This window comes from Lathyrus oleraceus, chromosome 6 (genome assembly GCF_024323335.1).
Source record: "Lathyrus oleraceus cultivar Zhongwan6 chromosome 6, CAAS_Psat_ZW6_1.0, whole genome shotgun sequence".
NCBI lineage: Eukaryota > Viridiplantae > Streptophyta > Magnoliopsida > Fabales > Fabaceae > Lathyrus > Lathyrus oleraceus.
In genome coordinates, this window is record NC_066584.1 from 231,698,473 (window position 1) to 231,717,470 (window position 18,998).

Genomic DNA, 18,998 nt, shown 5'->3' on the forward strand with positions numbered 1-18,998 from the left:
TGAAGATGCCAACAAACACCTACAAAGATTTCTGACCATGAGCACCACGTTGAAGGAAATACCTTTGCCACCGAATTCATCAAGACGGTATTACAATCGATAACAATCACTTTAGGCATCTCACCTTAATCCTTCAATAGTGTCTGACACACCTCTAAGGCTCAATTAAAGTTATCCTCTTTTTCACACTCAAGAAATACAAATCCAACAAAATATGTATTCTTAGTTGAGCTAACACCAACCATCTTTAATAATCGAAGTCTATACTTATTGGTCTTGTAGGTTGAATCAAGTATGAGCACAATAGAAAACTTGTTGAACAACTTCATGGAATCAGGATGATTCCAAAATATATCTCTAACAGTAACCTCATCCTCGCATGTTTGGTACCTAGACACATAATTGTTATCATGCAACAGTTTTAAGAGTTGTTACATTTCAGTTCTATCCCCCTAAGCGTATTGTTAGTTAGGTACCAAATATTATAAACTTGTTTTTATATTTGATATATTTTCGAGTTTTTTCCGTTTCAATGTTGCAAGTATATTTTTCGGTTACACCAGATTCAATGTCATGTCAGCAACACATTCCTTCTCTTCCGGCATGAGCCCATAGCAAAAGTTATTTAAGGTGGAAGAAGTGAGCATTTGACTTGGGACTTAGAAAAATTTCAATCATGTTTGATTTCCCAAACTTCCACCTCAAAATTCATCATGATACAAGCTTAAAATGGAAAAGTGTTCAACATGAACGTTGTTCCCCTTGATCTCACCTTTCTAAAAAGTCCAAGATCGCTTCATTTGGCCAAGAATTGGATGACTTGTGTATGGTTTTTCATCAAGGTTCCATTTGGATGAATCTCATGATCACAATTCATTTTAAAATGCATGGCTACATGACACACTTTCAACATTGCTCATAAGGAAATTTGGACCTGATTACATCATTTCATGGGCCTATCACACGTCCATGCAACCATGCAAATGAAGATTGTTATTTTTGGAATTTTAATGGAAGGGTGTGAAAACCAATTGCATTGCCTATAAATACAACCACTTCTACTCAAAATAGGGGACACCTTGCCCAAGCTTTGATCCTGCAACGATAACCCTCACCATTAGAGGATAAACTTGAAGGTTTTCAAATGAAAATCGAGTTTCAACTTCACTTCTGTTTTGAAGTTGAAACTCCAAGAATCCAAGCATTTCCTTGATCCAATTCACTTCCTACAAGCTTCTTAAGTCAATCCAAGACCAATTGGAAGCAAGATCAAGCAAGATACAAGCTCCCTCGAAGGTGATTTTTCATAAACTTCATCTCTTCGATTCTCTCTCAATTCTTCACCGTTCTCTTTGATTTTTGGTTGGCTGAAGTCCTACCAATGTAGGCAACAAGATTGAGTTGCTTTGAGGTCAAATCGAAGCAACTCAATTCATGATCCTCAAAATTCAATTCCATGTATCTTTCTATATACTTGGAATTGGAGAAAAAATGAGGTCAGATTCGAGCTCCTAAGCATTTTCTCTTCGAAATAGAGTCCTTGTTTTTCATTTTTCATTAAGTTGGTGGTGGACCAGTCCGGTGAGGTCCACCGGAGAAGATGACCGGAGCCCTAGCTTCGGTGGTGTGTTGGCACACCTCCTGACCATTTGATTATGTTTGAACGTTTTAATCTAAGTCATTGCTTTTGAATACAACTTATACATGCGCGTTGACTGTGGACTATGGTGGATGATACGCGCTTGGCCATTAGATCTTCCACCTCAATTAATGAGGGAGATCTGATTACCCTCGTTTTTTCCAATTTCTTTTTATTTTTTGAATTTTCTTTTAATTGCATTATTTTGTTTAATTCATAGAAATTTCACTTTTAACCCAAAAAATATGGGACTTTCACCAAAAATCTTTAAATATTTTTCTCTTCCATATTTGAATTAAAATTATTTTTTGGATTAATTTTGATATTTTTCATGAATTAAATGTTTTTGTGCATATTTTTAATTGTTTAAAAATACTTCTGACTTTTCAAAAATAGTGAAATTTTTTGTCTAAGGTCATTTGATCTTGTTTGACCTAGGATAAATCCCTTGGCCATTTATTTGGTGTTTTAAAGGGATTTTACGTTTTGACCAAGTTAAAATGTATTTTAATTCTTTTTTAATTGGATTTTAATTGATTAAATGTTTAAAAATATTGTTGAGCCATTTTTATGGTCTTGTGATGTTTGACTTTCTGTTTGGGCCTTGGTCAAGGTTGATTTGACTTTTGTTGGATCAAAGTCATTGGATTTAGGGGATTGATGAAATGTATATTTCATCTCCCAAAATGAATGGATGGTTTTTATTTGATGAAATTCCTCCTTTGATCAATTTGTGTTTCTATCATCCCCTCCTTCTTCATCTTCATCCCAATTCTTTCCGATTCTCTCATTTGACCAATGAAATCTCTAATGTCTAAAGGCTAATTGGTTCATCAATGACCTTTGTGTAAGACCCAAACATTTTCCTAGGATGTTCATAGCTTGTATGTTGAGTTCAAGGATATGTGCTTATTCTAAGTTTGGGGTTATTATTGAAATAGAAACCTTTAAACTTGGGGTAACTGTGCAGAAACTAAGAAGAAGAGTGTATCTGATGAAAAAAAGTAAAGAAAAGTTAAAAATTCAGCTTATTTGAAGAAAAAAAGGAAAAAAATAAAAAATAATCGTTAGAACACTCACTACAAGGAGTCAAAATATCAACTAGATGTCAAAAAGAAAAAATCAAAAATTGAACACTCCATGGCATCTACAAGAATCCAGTACAAGAAAGAGCTCCAACGATACTTCTTTAAAGTAAGCATACTGATGAGAATGATCGTATTCACTCTGAAACTTAGCCCACTTTTCCAAATATACCCTAGCTCCATTACAACCCTGAAAGGCCTAAAAAAGTGTGTGTATCAGGTATATTGTTATCAAAATAGAATTTATTCAATCCTACGAAATAATTGTGCATACTGTGAACGTTGAGCAAAAACATATAAACACCCAAGAGACATGGTGAGAGTGTGGAATGAGATGACAGGTGAAGCAGTATCATCAAGTGAAAATGTGAAAGACTATTATCTTTTGCTCCTTAGGCTTCAACTTTTGCCTTTTGGCTCGAACTTTGATCTGATCACTTTTCTCTTTTTCTCCAAACTTGCAAAACACATGAAAACCTTCCCATACAGATAAAAAACACCAGAAACAATTAAAACATAAATCATTACAAAATTAAAGAAATTGACCACTAAATGACTCAAACAGTATAAAAAATCCAGATAAATCACATATTTTTAATGTCCTAATGATGATAAATAAAACAAAAATGATGACTGATCACAACCCCAAACTTAGCTTGTTGGTTGTCCTCAAGCAACTTTTTAGGACAAAATATTCATGTTAACTCAAATAAAGTAAAAATCTTTGAGAGCATGATACCTCTGAGACCTTTTGTGGTTCTCTTTTGCCATGCCCTTTAGCTTTTCCTATTTACCGAGGTCGACTGATCGTCTCTTTTAAAATTCTAGGGAGGAGTTCTATATTTCCCGCTTCTTTCGCACGTCATTGTCACAAAAATGCATCTTCTATTCGAACCATAATCAGACCTTCTGATCACCACACCAAATCCAAGTTCAGCAGCCTCCATACGAATCCATTGAAGTATTTGATCACGAGATTCAAACTCTTGCTCGTTTTTAAATTGGTTCCCAACATCTACCGCCTTCATGACAACACCTTGGACATCCGGAGAAACAACTTGTTTTAGGAAAACATCGGGGTGCATCATATCTAATGAAAACAATTACAACATAATATCATATAAGCGACACTGCTGAAAACAGAGCTGAAAATTGAACATAGACTAGTTCTGAAAATGCATTTGCAGAGAAGTTCTTACTCGTTTCGGAGATACATTTTCGGACACAATGCTCATTTTTTTCAGAAAAAAAAAAAACATAATTAGTGTGAGCAATGCAGTGGAAAATAAATGATCTTTCTTGAAATTCTATTTTTTTATTGCCCCCTTTGATGTGAAGAACCAAAAGATTGAAGATTTGGAGCGAAAAAATGAATTGAGAATGAATGGATTTTTTATGAGGATTTGAGTTGAAAAACAACAATGACAACAATGATTGTGTGTTCATGCAGTTGATGTTATTATCAGATTATTCCGGAGATGCATCTCCGAAAGTATCTGACATGCAAAGGTGATAAAATATTTTAAAATCCCGTTTAAACTTCCAACTATATATCTCTGAAATTTTTATGAAATATTTCAAAGATGCATTTTCAAAATAAAAACACACAACTTATAAGGCGTCACTCATAATAGTCTACATTGAATGTATAATGAATACGTCAGGAGATGCATCTTCGAAAACAAAGAGACTTCTTGAATTTTCGAGTGATGAGTGAAAAACTTATTGAATTCATTAAGAAATCCTCTTCTCCCGATTCCAAAACGTGTACTTGCTAGGATATCCCTTTCGAAGGACATGAGTAAATACTTAAACTGTATTACATGAGTCATTAAATCCGCATGTAATACAAGGACGCAATAGTTGCCCAATGTATTATTCTATTTTCGTCTTTTATAAATGAAAATGGAAAATTCATAAGAAAAATATAGAATAAAAAATGTTGTAGAAGAATAGAGAAAAGGAATTAAAGGTTTTTTATGCCTGCAATGGAACTCAGACGGAAATATTTTGCTGCTACGCCCGGTTCTTTCAAGGCACACATAACTTGAATTCACAAGATAAAACCAGTCCCATAAGCCACACAATCAGCCATCAAACTTCCATTCTAATATAGAAAATCTTATATTGGCGCAGTGGCCTACACCCTATTACTATCCAATTGCATTCAAGATAAGTATGATCTATACACAGTTGCTCTACTTCTATCATTTTCTCATAATCTCTACTTCTATCATTGTGTAACAAATGCAATCAGCTAGGAGCATAAAGTGTGACCATTTGACCACTGCAATAAAGATCAACAATATGTTAGTCTATTGGTTATTTGGAAGGGAGAGACCAAGACTCTATAATTTCTTGAAAATTCATTTTGTAATTGTATTTTATCATCAATAAAGTTCAGATATTAGTATTCAATCATTCTGTTTGGTACCAGTTTGTATCACAACAAAGCAAAAGCTGTTAACAAATTCACAAATAAAGATGTCCTGCCAATCATCTCAGGAACCCACAAATTACAATGAAGCATTAAAATAGAAAACAACCTGGTGGATTGGAGGGTACATGGCATTCAAGCACACAAGGCACTCTAAAAGCTCACAAACACTGCTCGAAACAGTTCCATTAGGTTTAACAACAATCTGTATAGGATCATTTATGAGTTCCAGAACTTCTGTTGACTCTCCAGTTTGAGGAGGATCAACCTCTGATCTGCTCCATCAGTTTGAGGAGCCAACAACAATCATCCTTCAAATAACATTCATAGGCTTCACTTCCCATGGTCCATTTTTATAGCACTATGAAATGGCATCTATACTTTTCTTGTATACACCCTTACTCCTATCAAGTAGTCCTTTCTTCAGTAGATTCGCAAATTCCTCTCTAATTTTAACAAGGGGGTGATTCTGCACAAGTTCCCCACCATTGTAGGCTTCCCTCAGAACAACTGTTTGGGTGTCATTCTTCTTGGAAATGTAAAAAATACCAGGATGTCGTTCAAATGCTTTAGTGAACTTTTGCGGTAAGGCCAAGGGTCTGCGTAAGTTGCTAACATTCTTACGCTCCGTTTGCTTATGAAGTGTAAGATGAAGGAGCTCATGAAAAACACCAACTACCCTCTTCTCAGATACATCCGTACGAGTATCCAAATGAGAGGCATTGGTGTAGGGCGAAGTATAAGGGAGTTTCTGCCACTCTTTCAACCACTCCATGCTTTTCCTTTTCAAACCAAAACCCCTGGTAAAACTGATCGGAAATGTAAAGGTTCCACTTTTTATGTCTTGTTCTTCTTGTTGCAGAGAAGCATTCTTCTCTAACTCTGATACAGCAAGCTTATCATCCCAAAATAATAACTTCAAGCCAACCCGACCGTCGGGGAGGCGAACAAAAGAGAATATTTCAGGATGATGATTCAGAATAAAAGAATCCTGGTAATCATACGGTAAACCCAAATCCCATTTCAACTGGTCAATGGTCTGTAGTGGAAGCATCCAATCTCTTGTGAGCATAAGCAATTTGCACAACCTATCCCTAAGCTCAAACATATTTTCTCTAAGTATATCAACTTCTTTGCAATGGAGCTTCAACGCTTCACGACTCAATCCGAAACACGGAACAGGCGAGCCGCCGCTATCAAGAAAAGACGACTCAACAAAAACATTGGGATATCTTCTGATAAAAGTGGCGAGTTTAAGGTCATTTGGAAGTCCAAGTTGTCCACGATGACGAGAAAGACGATATATTGGAAGACAACATTCCGGAGAAGAATAAATGATTGAAACAAGGATCCCAGCGGCCTTAAGATCCCTCTGACATGTGACAACAGAATCCATTGTTCTATCTTTCACCCATTTCAACTTTATGTTCACTAGACTAAACTTCTGCTGGTAAATAAATCCTTGCTTACAACTATGAAGGAAACCATAATTTTTTGCGGTATCAAATAAAGAACGAAACATCATGTATAATGATTGAGAATTTGAGGATCCACACCAAAGCAATAAATATTATTCAATTTATAAAACAGAACTCATGCACTTACAATTGCGGTGCGAAGTGGAGATTTGCTCTCAAGTGACGCTCCCGCGGTGTTGTGTTAGCCTTCCCTAAGACAGAAGCACATGAAGTCGTGAGTGAAAGCACGCAGCCTCTTAACCTGCCTTAATACAGTTGTGATGGATTGATCAAATGTCGACTTTAGAGAGAATGGGGTTGAGGGAAATGTTGAGTGAATGTGATGAAATAATGATAATTTGGGTGGGCGAGTGAGAGTACCAAAGAAGAGAGAGCAAGAAAGAGAGATTTTTTCCCGAGAAGATACAAATGAGAAAGGGTTCAAAAAGTAGGGTTCATGTTCATGCTCTTCTTTTATTCAAGACCATACTCTTGTATGTAAACTTTTTTTTGTTTTATCGGTATTACTCCCTCTCCGTTGCTTTAAAAGTCTCACTTTCTTGGAAAGAAAAAGTTTCGCTGCTTCGGATTTGACTGAACTTGACTGAAGAAAAAAAAGGTACCAGGCAACTCTTCTTATTACTATGACGTGAGTTTTGACAATTTGGATTAGGGAAATAGCGCACTTCTCGCATTGGAGGTGCCGGAGCGTACCAAACGGTTGAAGTTGAGGAAAAGTTTAGCGGTAGCCCATGTCTTCTTTATCCCCTTGATTTTGATAGAGGAAGAAAGTCTCTGGGAAAGAGGAGGAGTCCCGTCATTCCTTCACTCGCGCATCCATATGGAGATCGGCCTACAGGCTAAAGGAGAGTCTACGAGCTTGACTTCGCAAAGTTGACAGGAGAACAACCCGATGTGAATTTTAATTTGTTACCAAGGAAGATTGAGGATACATCGGAGGTTTCATTGCTTTGATCTCTTTCTTTCTCCGCGGAGAATTAAAGCAAACCATGCGTTTGAGGATCCAAATGATGGTTAGTTGGAATTAAAGTTTAAGGTAATATTAATTGTTTTTTTTTTTAAAACTACTCTTAGATAATTATCGGAGAAAAAAAATAAAATGAATATAATAAATAATTAATGGTATTATAGATAAAAAAAAATTATTATTTGAAAAATAACAATAATGATTAATTTTCTTGGTATATGTAAAAAGTCAAAAAAATGAAACTTAAAAAAATAACGGAGGGAGTAAATACTTAATACTAAATTATATAGATAAAGGAGGTAATCCATTAATAGTATCTCAGTTAATTTTAGATTTTTTTTTTTAAAATAATCAATATTTTCAACTAAAATATCAAAAATATATCAAAATAACCAACATGCATGCAAAACCAATGCATGTGGCGCATGCTCCTTTCATATTATTTTCGTAAATTTTAAATATTAAATTTATAATAAATTTAAAAAAATACTGAAAATAAAAATTATATTTATATTATAGCGAAAAATTACATAGAATTGATAAGAAATTCAATGATCCGTCCGATTGAAACGCCCACGTGTTCCACATCCAGGTGTGTTAGTTTGTCTTCGAGGTCTCCCACGATTTTCCTGAGGTGTTTGGGCTCTTTGAATGTTGACATGATCCAATGGTGGCTGGTGTGAAGGTCCGGTGAAAAGTCCAGCGGTACTTGATAGATGTATCATCATTTGTCCCCAATAGTTGGGGGATTGTCGCCAGCGACGCTTCTGTAATTGAGTTTGGTGTCCATGTTGTCGTAGTTGGATCGTTGTGGTTGGGTGAATTGTGGACGGTATGATTGCCCGAGTTGGGACATTGAATCGGTTTGGAAACGAATCAATGGTTCCTGAGGTGTACTATAGTCAAACAATAGTTGGGTGTTGGGGCGATGGGATGTTTGGATGGTCATTGGTAGGGGGCTACGATGGCATGAATCTTATGAATCACCTGGGCTATAGACTGTTGTGGTGGTTGTGTATGGTGGTTGGTGGTTAGAGTTTGATTCTTCGTTTTGAGTTTAGATGTGTGGCATGAATGGATTGTGAGATTAGGTGTTTGGTTGTTGGGTGTATATTATAGGGTGATGGTGTGAGGTTGGTTGTTGGGTTTGGGTGGTTGACATTGTTCTTAGAAGAGGATTTATTGTTGGGTGTATGATGATGAAACTAGTTAGCGTGGATCAATCAAATACCTTGGCTCAGACACAAATTGTGGCGTTGTAAACCGACCTAAACCATGTCATATATTGTTGAGTTGGTCTAGCACCCTGCATGACTGGTTTGTTTAAGATGTGTTGTCGTCGATTCCTCCAATGATGACACATCTCTTTTGCGAAGGGGGGACTGCTGAGGGATGAAGCTTTTTCCTAAAATATCTTTGATTGCACGTTGCTCCTCAACCTAACTTATGTTTGATCTCTGATCGACACCCTTCAATAGTGAGTGCCTACAAAAACATTGATAATGGATGGCAGGATCCTTCGTCGACGCATGTCTACTGCATTAGACATATCTCTCAAAATTTTGTGCGAGAGATCAAAGACAAAACATTGCGAAAGAAGGTTGTCAATGCAAGTTATGCATTAACAGAATCTTCTTTCAAACACTATCGCGAAAACATCAGATTGTCTAACGCATATGCAGTACGATGGATCAACAGTATTACATTGGAAAAGTGGACTAAGTCATACGACAACGGTCAACGTTGGGGCCACATGACAACAAATCTTATGGAATCAATGAACTTTGTCTTCAAAGGCATACAAAACCTACCTATAACTGCTTTAGTGCAAGCAACATATTTCAGGCTAGGGGCGTTGTTTGAGACCAGACGTTCCAAATGGAGTTCAGTGTTACAATCTGGGCAGTTGTTCAGTGATGCTTCAATGAAATTCATTATACACGAAGCTACAAAAGCTAACACACACGTGGTCACGGTGTTTGACCGTATTAAATGTTGGTACAGTGTTGTTGAGTCCATGGATCACAATGAAGGCATGTCGATGGGACAATATAGAGTGGAACTAGATAGAGGTTGGTGCGACTACGGAATGTTTCAAGCCTTTCGTATGCCCTACTTTCAAAGGTTCTAAAGGATCCATCATACTTACTATCCTACGTTTACAAAGTCATAAGCCTATCCAATGTTTACAAAATTAGCTTTTTCGTTGTTGCAAAAGAGGATTACTGACCTGAATATCAAGGGGACATTCTCTGGAACAACAAAGTAATGCGAAGAAAGAAAAAGGGTCACCCAAACAGCACCCGTATTCAAACCGAAATGGATACGGCGAACAAAACGGTTTGATTGTGTAGTTCATGTCGACAGCCCCGTCACAGTCGTACTAACTGTCCCAGTGTTGAAACAAGCACAACAAGATAATTTTACATGTACCTCTTTTACTTTATATTAAAAACAATATTTATTTCATATGATAACTTTGTGAGGAAATATCATCACAAACAAATACAACACATTCAACACACAAGCAACACATAAACAACAACACAACAGACTACAACGAATAAAATACCATTATTATAACTAAGCGATTACAACCATCCAAATAATTTTGAACATGCTATACATCATCCTGTGAACGTCTCTGTCAGTCTTAATATCCACTCATACACGCACTTCTCCATTTTGGTTGAACGTTGACTCAAACCATTGAATTCTTCTAATCCTTTCACCATCTGCAATTTCTCCATCTAACCAATGGTTCAACGTCCGATTAAGACGTTCAAACGATTATATATTCCAATGTCGAATCTTTATCAGAGGTTGCACTGCTGAAAAGATTAAATCGGCATTTCTCTTGTGAATGTATTCAGACATGGTTAAAGAACAAAAAATTGAAGGAGATTGAAGTAGAATGAAAGAAAACGGGGTTGGAGGGTAAGAAGTTGTCTGTAAAAATATGGGAGATGCGCATGTTATTTATACATGAACCATGAAATGCATGCGCTAATGCCCTAGGCGTCACACACACATGCATACACTAGATGCATAGGCGCACACACTAAACCACACATGCATGCGCCAAGAAGCATGGGGCCTAAGTGCAATGTCAATGGGAGCACGCGTCAGCTCCAATGGCGTCTCCTTTAGATCTTAATTGGATGTGTTTGTTCAACTGGCGCATCAGTTAAAAAATGTGGTTATTTTGATATATTTTTTTAAATTTTGATTATTTTGATATTTTAATTGAAAATGTTGGTTATTTAAAAAAAACTTAGTTTTACATTGTCAAACCTTATTCCGTCAAATTATTCTGAAAAATTTTAATATAATATAATAGAATAATATATTTTTACTAGATGATAGTATACATTTCTTTAAATCGTCACCGTCGGTGTATCATAATTTTATATTTAATTTGCCCTTTTAAAAAAATTATTTTGGACAAATTAAATGTTTTAAAAAGGTTATATTTAAAAAAATAATAATAATCATATTTAGAAATAGTATTACATTATCATTTAAGAGAGGTTCAAATTTAAATTTATTCAAACAAAAACCGTAAATTTATCCAATATACGACTTTGTACAGTGATGGATAATTTAATGGAGGGATTTAAAGAATTTTGGTTTAATAAATTTCATTTTAGTGAAATATTCATTCAATGCATCTATTTTTTCAGTCATTTTTCAACCAACCGGCACCAACACCCATACAAGAATGTGATGGTTTACTGCTAAAGAAAAAAACATCCACCATTGTTTTGAGTTAAAATGTAATTCTTATATGATAGATACAAATATGAGACAAAGGGAGTACTTCATTTCCCTTCATCGAGACAAATTTTAGTAACCAGTGTCCTTTACTAGCATAAACTCAAAATGTGTAAACTATCTATATATAGATCATCGAGTAATCATAATCCAAGTATTTCTTTCAAGTCTAGTATTTGAATGGACATATAATTAAAATGACATATTACATAAGATATGTAAATTATAAACGAGTGACGAATTTTTTATTTACAACACAATTACCAATTCTTGAGATACCCTATTGGATTGATTGTAAATATCCATGCCTGTTTCTTTATAAAATTAAGCTTTTAGAAAGATTTTTCCAATTATCTCAATTGATATTGCCAGGGATATAAAACTAGTCTCGGGCATTCTCTAAAGGGTTTACTCTTTAGGACATTATTAAAAAAAAAATCACTATTTTTAAAAATAATACCAAAATAATTATTTTTTAAAATTAATTATTAATATAACCATTTTTTAAATAAAAAAATTACACGTAAAAAATAGTCGTCATATCAAATGGTGCATGCATTGCTTGTTGCACTATGGCTTCATGTCTAGTGGCTACTACATGCACCACAAGCCAATGCAATTGGTGAATGCATTGCCTTGTTGCATTATGGTGTCATGCCTAGTGGTTGCTGCATGCAGAATTCGTGATTGCATGTGACGCATGCATGCATCACTTGGTGCATGCGCCACTCCGTGTGGCTACTGCTTTTTTTGCACCTCTATAAATACAACATCCCGTATCATTATTTTTCATACAACTCATAACCATCTCCTTTCATTTTTCTTCAATTTGGTTCAGTTTTTCTTCAAAATATCTTCATATATGTGTCCTTACATTCACAAGAGAAATGGTAATTTAATTTATTCGACAGTAAAGTCTCCGGTGAAGATCCGACTATGAAATATAGAGACGTTCAGACATCTTAACAGGATATTGATTTGTTGGTTAGATGGAGACACTGCAAAGGATGAAAAGATCAGAAGAACTCAAAGGCTTGATACCATGTTCAACCAAAATGGAGAAGTTCATTTTTGGGTGAATGTTAAAACTGACAGAGATGTTCACACGATGATGTATAGTTCTCACAAAATTGTTTTGATGGTTGTAATTACATAGTTATATGGTTATATTGTTTAGTGGTAGTATATGTTTTTGTTGTTGTTTTATTGTTGTAGTTGTTTGTGTTGTTGTTTAATTGTTGTTTAAATTATTGTTTAGTTGTTGTTTTCAAGTTATTCTAACCGAATGTTATGATATTTATGAAATGAAAGTTGTTTTTAATATAAAGCAAAACATTTAAAATTATGTTGATGTGTTTGGTCCAACACTGAGACAGTTTATACAATTATGTCCGGACTGGCGACATGAACTACATAATCTCACCATCTTATCTGATGTATCAATTTCGGTTCGAGTACGCGTGTTGTTAGGGCGACCTTTTTTATTTCTTCGCATTATTTCATTGTGTCAGAGTATGTCCCATTGATATGCAGGCCAATAATCCTCTTTTGCTACCATCGAAAAGCTAATATTATAAACATTGCATAGGTTTATGACTTTGTAAACGGCGGATAGTAAGTTAAAAGGATCATGTTGAACCTTTGAACATGTTGTTATGACATAGGAGCAGAGCATATGAAAGGCTTGGAACTTTTCGCAGTCGCACAAACCTCTATCTAGTTCCACTCAATAGTGTTCCCCTGGCCTCCCTTCATTATGATCCATTGACTCATCAACACTAAACCAATCATTAATACAGTCAAACATTGTGACCACATGTGTGTTAGCTTTGGCAGCTTCCTCCTTACCAACAATAAATCTCCGCCCATTAACTAACCTCGCCCCATTACCAAACCCAAGAACAGTGTCAACCCACCCAAATCCAACGACCAACCTCACACTGTCACCATACCATATACACCTAACCACCAAACACCCAACTTCGCAACCAGTACATATCACACACCCAAACACAAAACCAAGAACCTAACTCATACCACCAACAACCATATGCAGCCGCCACATTTGTCTATAGCCCTGATAATTCATACGATTCCATCTCATTCCACCATAGCCCCCAACCAATGAACACTCAACACATCTCATCGTCGTATCACCTAACCACTATTTGACTTTCTTACACCACAGGAACCATTGCTTCGTTTCTAAAAGATTCAATATCCCAATTCGGGCAACCATACCGTCCACTCACAACCCAACCACAACGATCTAACTACGACAACATGGGCATCGAACTCAATTACGGCAGCGCCGTTGGCGGGAAACCTCAGCTATTGTGGAGAAATTATGGCGAATTTGTCAAATATTGTTGGACCTTCCGCAGAACCTTTACACCAACCACTATTACATCATGTCAACATTCAAAGACCCCAAACACCTCAGAGAAATCATGGGAGACCTCGAATGCAGGCTAATGCACCAGGATGTGGAACAGGATGGTGTTTCGGTCGGGCGGGTCATTGACTTTCTTGTCATTTGTTGTGTATTTTAATTTTATAACATAATATTATTAATTATTTTTATTTTTATTTTTATTTTTGACAATTATAAATTAAAAAATTAAAATAAAATAAAAACAAAGCATGTGCCACTTGCAATGGCGCATGCTCTTAATGGTATAATGTAGGCGTCAATTGCATTGGTTTGTGGTCCATGCAGTAGCCATGTCTAGTGGTGCCCTAGTGCAACAAGCAAATGCATGCGCCATTTGATATCCTACCAATTAGCATAAGTACTCCTTTTATCATCTGCACTCTCAGCCCAATCAGCATCAAAATATCCAATCAATATTGAATTTGTATTATGAGAATATAGAAAACCATGGTCATAGGTTCCATTCATGTACTTTAGGATTATCTTTACTTGATTCAAATGACTGGCATTGGGTTTAGCTTGGTGTCTTGCACATACTCCTACAACAAAAGTGATTTCAGGTATGCTTGTTGTGAGGTATAGAAGACTTCCTCTCATACTTTTGTAGAGACTTTGATCTACATCAACTCTATTTTCATCTTTTGATAACTTCACATGAGTTGAAGTTGGAGTTTTTTTATGGTTAGCCTTGTCAAGACCAAATTTTTCACTATACTCTTTGTATACTTGCTTTGAGATACAAAATCGTTGTCTTTCATTTACTTTACTTGAAGACCAAGAAAGTAAGTTAGTTCTCCTACAAGACTTGTCTTAAACTCAAACTGCATTTGTTGAACAAAATGCTCCACCATCTTGTCTAACATCCCACCAAACACTATGTAATCAACATAAATTTGGGCTATCTTTCCTCCATAGTTCTTCACAAATATAGTTTTATTTGTTCCTCATTTATTGTATCCATTGTTGATCAGGAACTCGGTAAACCGCTCATACCAAGCTCTTGGAGCTTGGTTTAAACTATAGAGAACTTTCTTCAGCTTGTACACATGATTTGGAAAATTGGAATCAATGAATCCCTTAGGTCGCTCTACATAGACTTCTTCATTAAGATACCCATTCAAAAATTCACTTTTAACATCCATTTGATACAATCTGAATTTCATCAAGTAGGAAATTCCAAGTAATAATCTAATGGACTCAAGTCTAGCAATTGGAGTAAATGTCTCATCAAAATCTTCTCCTTCTATTTTAGTATGCCCTAGAGAAACAAAACGAGCCATGTTCCTTTTTTCACATTACCATTTTCATCATATTTGTTCTTGAAAATCCATTTGGTACCAATGACATTCATATCTTCAAGTCTAGGAACTAATTCTCATAGCTTATTCTGTTTGAACTAGAATAGTTCTTCTTGCATATAATTGATCAAGAATTCATCATTTAATTATTCCTTGATGTTCTTATGTTCAATCTTTGAAATAAAACATGAGTTTTCAATCATCTCTCCGGATTTGGTGATAACTCCTTCATTTAGATTTCCTATGACATTTTTAATGGGATGATCCTTCTGAATCCTGATTGGTGGTGCAATGTTGGTTTGAGGATTTTCAGAATTTGAGTTTCAGACCCAATGTCAAACACCTAGGGTAGGACATCTTTTGGGACATCAATTTGTTGAGGAAAAATATTATCTTCATCTTCATCTTATTTCTTATCTTCTAGAGTATCATCAATAACAAAATTTATGGATTACATCACAATCTTTGTATATTTGTTATACACTATGTAAGTTGTGCTATTGATGGAATATCCTAGGAAGATTCCTCCATCACTCTTGGGATCCATCTTCCTTCTTTTCTCACAATTTGCCAAGATGTAGCACTTGCTACCATATACATGAAAGTATTTGATAGTTGGTTTTCTCCCTTTCCATAGCTCATATTGAGTTTCTTTGGTTCCAGATCTTATGGTCACACAATTGTGAATGTGACAAGTTGTGTATATTGCTTCAGCTCAAAAATAGTAAGGTAGGTTCTTGGCATGTAACATAACTCTAATTGATTCTTGCAGAGACGTATTTTTCCTCTCAACCACTCCATTTTGCTGAGGTGTGATAGGTGCTAAGAATTCATGACCAATCCCTTAAGAGGAATAAAACTCAGAGAACTTAGAGTTTTCAAACTCTTTGTCATGTTCACTTCATATCCTCACAATCCAACTCCTTTTTTCTCTTTGTAGATGTTGACATAGCTCTTTGAAGACATCACAAGTGTCAGGTTTTTCTTTAATAAATTTGACTCAAGTATACCTTGAGAAATAATCCACACACATAAAGACATGTCTTTTCCCACCCATAATTTATACTTACATCGGCCCTATAACCTTCATATGAAATAACTCTAAAAATTTGGAGGTCGAAAGATGTTGGAGCTTCTTGTAGGATATCTTGGTATGCTTTCCTATTTGGCACTCTCCACAGATTTTTCCTTCTTCAACCTTGAGTTTTGGCAATCCCCTAATAGCATCTTCAGATATGATCTTTCTCATACTCTTGAGGTTGAGATGACCAAGTTTTTAGTCCCATAGCTTGGTATCATCTACCTTGGATATCAAACAAGTTGATGGCTGAATTTTGTTGTGAGATACCCATAAGTAACAATTCTCTTTGGATATGGATCCTTTCATTAAGACTTCTTAATCTTTGCTGGAAAAAATGCATTATGATTTGTTGAAGCTCAAATTCAGACCTTGATCACATAATTGACTTATACTTATCAAGTTTGCAGTTGATCTTTCTATCAACACCACATCATCAAGGCTAGATAGACCTAGATGGACCATTTTTCATATGCCCTTGATTTTTCTTGTTGATCCATCATCAAAGGTAACATAACTATTGGAGTAGAGTTTCAACTCTTCAAGATAGTTCTTTTCTTCAGTCATGTACCTGGAACATCCACTATTAAAATACCAATCTTATCTTGAGGAAACTCTAAAAGATGTATGAGATATGAGAATTATGGTTGTTTCTTTGGGTTTCCACACTTCCTTGCTTGAAGTTTCTTGCCCTTATTTATGTTGAACCTTGGATGACTATAGGACTGAGGATATCCATGCAGTCTATAGTAGTAGGGATTTATATGACCACACCTTCCATAGTAGTGACATCTCCATGATGGTTTCTTATTTCCTTTGTAGTGAGGGTACATATGTTGGGTATGATACTGAGACATGTGGTCCTTCATCAAAAACTCATTTTTCTTTTCAGGAGAAACAAACTTCTCTTTTTCTGAAGTAGAGCACTGATAGTTTTCTTTTGTTTCTCTATGACCATGCATGCTTCCTTCCACTGAGTGAGCAAAAGTCGGTATGTTTCAACCAACTCTTCATCACTAGACTCACTACCAGAATCATATTTTCTAGTGATATTATTCACCTTGTTAGCTATTTTTCTTCATTCTCATTATCAGAATCAGACCAAGTGATTGATATACCATTTTTCCGCTTCATTAAAGACGTGGCACATTTTCCTTTGTTTAGTTTGTCTTCGGCTTTGCTCTTGCTCTAGGGACCAATGTTCTTGAATTTATCTGGAAAATTGTTTTCAACATTTGTCCTCCATTCTCGCCCAGTCTCTTTAAAGCTTTGCTAAAAATTTTACCAACAAGAGCTATAACATCTGATAGATTTTCACCTTGATCTCAATCCTCTCCAGTGTTGGATATAAAAGCAATACTATTTTTTTATTTTTAGTTCTATCATTTATTGCCATATCAAAGGTTTGCAAAGATCCAATGAGTTCATCCATTTTTATGCTGCTTAAGTCTTGGGCTTCTTCAATAGCTATAACCTTTGTATCAAACTTCGTACTGAGGATTTTTCTGGCCGTCTTTTCTTTAGACATCTTATCTTCTAAAGTAAAAGAAGTGTTGGCAATGTCACGCGGACTGATGTTGAAGTCATATATGGATTCATCTTCATTCATTCTCAGATTCTCAAACTTTGTAGTGATGAGTTGCAGCCTTGACATACAAACTTTGGATATGTCTTCATGTGCAGTTCGAGAATCTTTCATGCTTATTTAGCTTTGGTACATGTATTGATCAATCTGAACATATTCTTATACACACCATTAAAAATAGCATTCAAGGCCTTGGAGTTTCCAAGAGCTTAATCATCTTCAACATTTTTCCAATCAACTTCAGGTTTTAAGATTAATGTTCTATCTTCAGAGGTAATCACATGGTGTTTCCATCATTTATAACAACCTTTCATGTTTTTTTATCTAAGGACTTGGGTAAAGAAACCATTATGGATTTCTAATAATCATAATTGGTGTCATCCAAGACATGTAATGTTGTCCATTTGAATAGAAGATACTCTCCCTATAGCTAACCCAAATAGAACAGTGTGTCTGCTCTGATGCCAACTAAAATTTTGTCCAATGTAGGAACGGATGTCCAAGCCAGCATGTTTAACATCTTACACAAGGTTTGACAGATAATAAAAAATAAATAATAAATCATAAAACAAATAAAGAATACAAGAAAATTGGTAACACAATTTTGTGCAACACCTCTAGGGGCTTTCAACCCAAAAAAGGAAATTCACTCTCAATAGTATTAGTACAAAGTGTCTGAGATGAACAACCCTTGTTCAATTCCCTTTTCTTAATACTACATGTGTCTTTCTATTTAAAACTCCCCCTAAATACAAGAACCTCTCTCACTTTATCTTAACCACTAATCCTAGTGATCAATATAATAATTAGATTAAGGATTGTTGAATTACAACTCAACTATCAAACCAACCTCTACGCATTTAATACGCATTTAAATATGTAACTTAGGCGTTAGAAAGCTGCACAAATAACAACACAAACAAAAACTCAATATAGAAACCCTAACACAAAGATCTTCAACTCTTGAGTACACGTTCAAATGTTAGATTTGAGTTTCCTTAAATTGAAATGCAACAACTAGGCTTTTCTCTGATGGGCATTTGATTTGAGATTAGTATATCCGAAGGAGGTCCAGTTAAGATTTTTTTTTTCAAAAACCTCCACCAAAAGATTTGATTTGAATTTAAATATTCATATAATTAGAGTTGATCTTATTAAATATTTCAAACAAATATAACTAATAACTTACTAACAAATCTTTTTAGAACAACAAGAATCTCGCT

The 18,998-nt window shown here is 35.3% G+C and overlaps 1 protein-coding gene across 3 annotated transcripts; it reads right to left on the reverse strand.

The window, feature by feature from the left end:
* Positions 1–4,811: 4,811 nt before the first annotated feature.
* On the reverse strand, positions 4,812–7,645 carry LOC127091557 (protein WHAT'S THIS FACTOR 9, mitochondrial). 3 transcript variants are annotated; one of them, XM_051030223.1, is made up of 3 exons: positions 6,767–7,645; positions 5,271–6,605; positions 4,812–5,011 (listed from the first exon to the last, which is right to left on the reverse strand). In XM_051030223.1, exon 2 carries the CDS (start codon positions 6,555–6,557, stop codon positions 5,523–5,525), a length of 1,035 nt encoding a protein of 344 aa, XP_050886180.1. In that variant the 5' UTR covers positions 6,558–6,605; positions 6,767–7,645; the 3' UTR covers positions 4,812–5,011; positions 5,271–5,522. The 3 variants fall into 3 exon arrangements, with proteins under 3 accessions (XP_050886180.1, XP_050886179.1, XP_050886178.1); XM_051030222.1 differs by having other exon boundaries at positions 5,271–6,633; XM_051030221.1 differs by having other exon boundaries at positions 5,271–7,645.
* Between the last annotated feature and the right edge of the window lie 11,353 nt (positions 7,646–18,998).

Bases quoted from the DNA above. Each gene is read 5' to 3' on its own strand.
- LOC127091557 (XM_051030221.1), bottom strand. From the start codon at position 6,686: ATGATGTTTCGTTCTTTATTTGATACCGCAAAAAATTATGGTTTCCTT.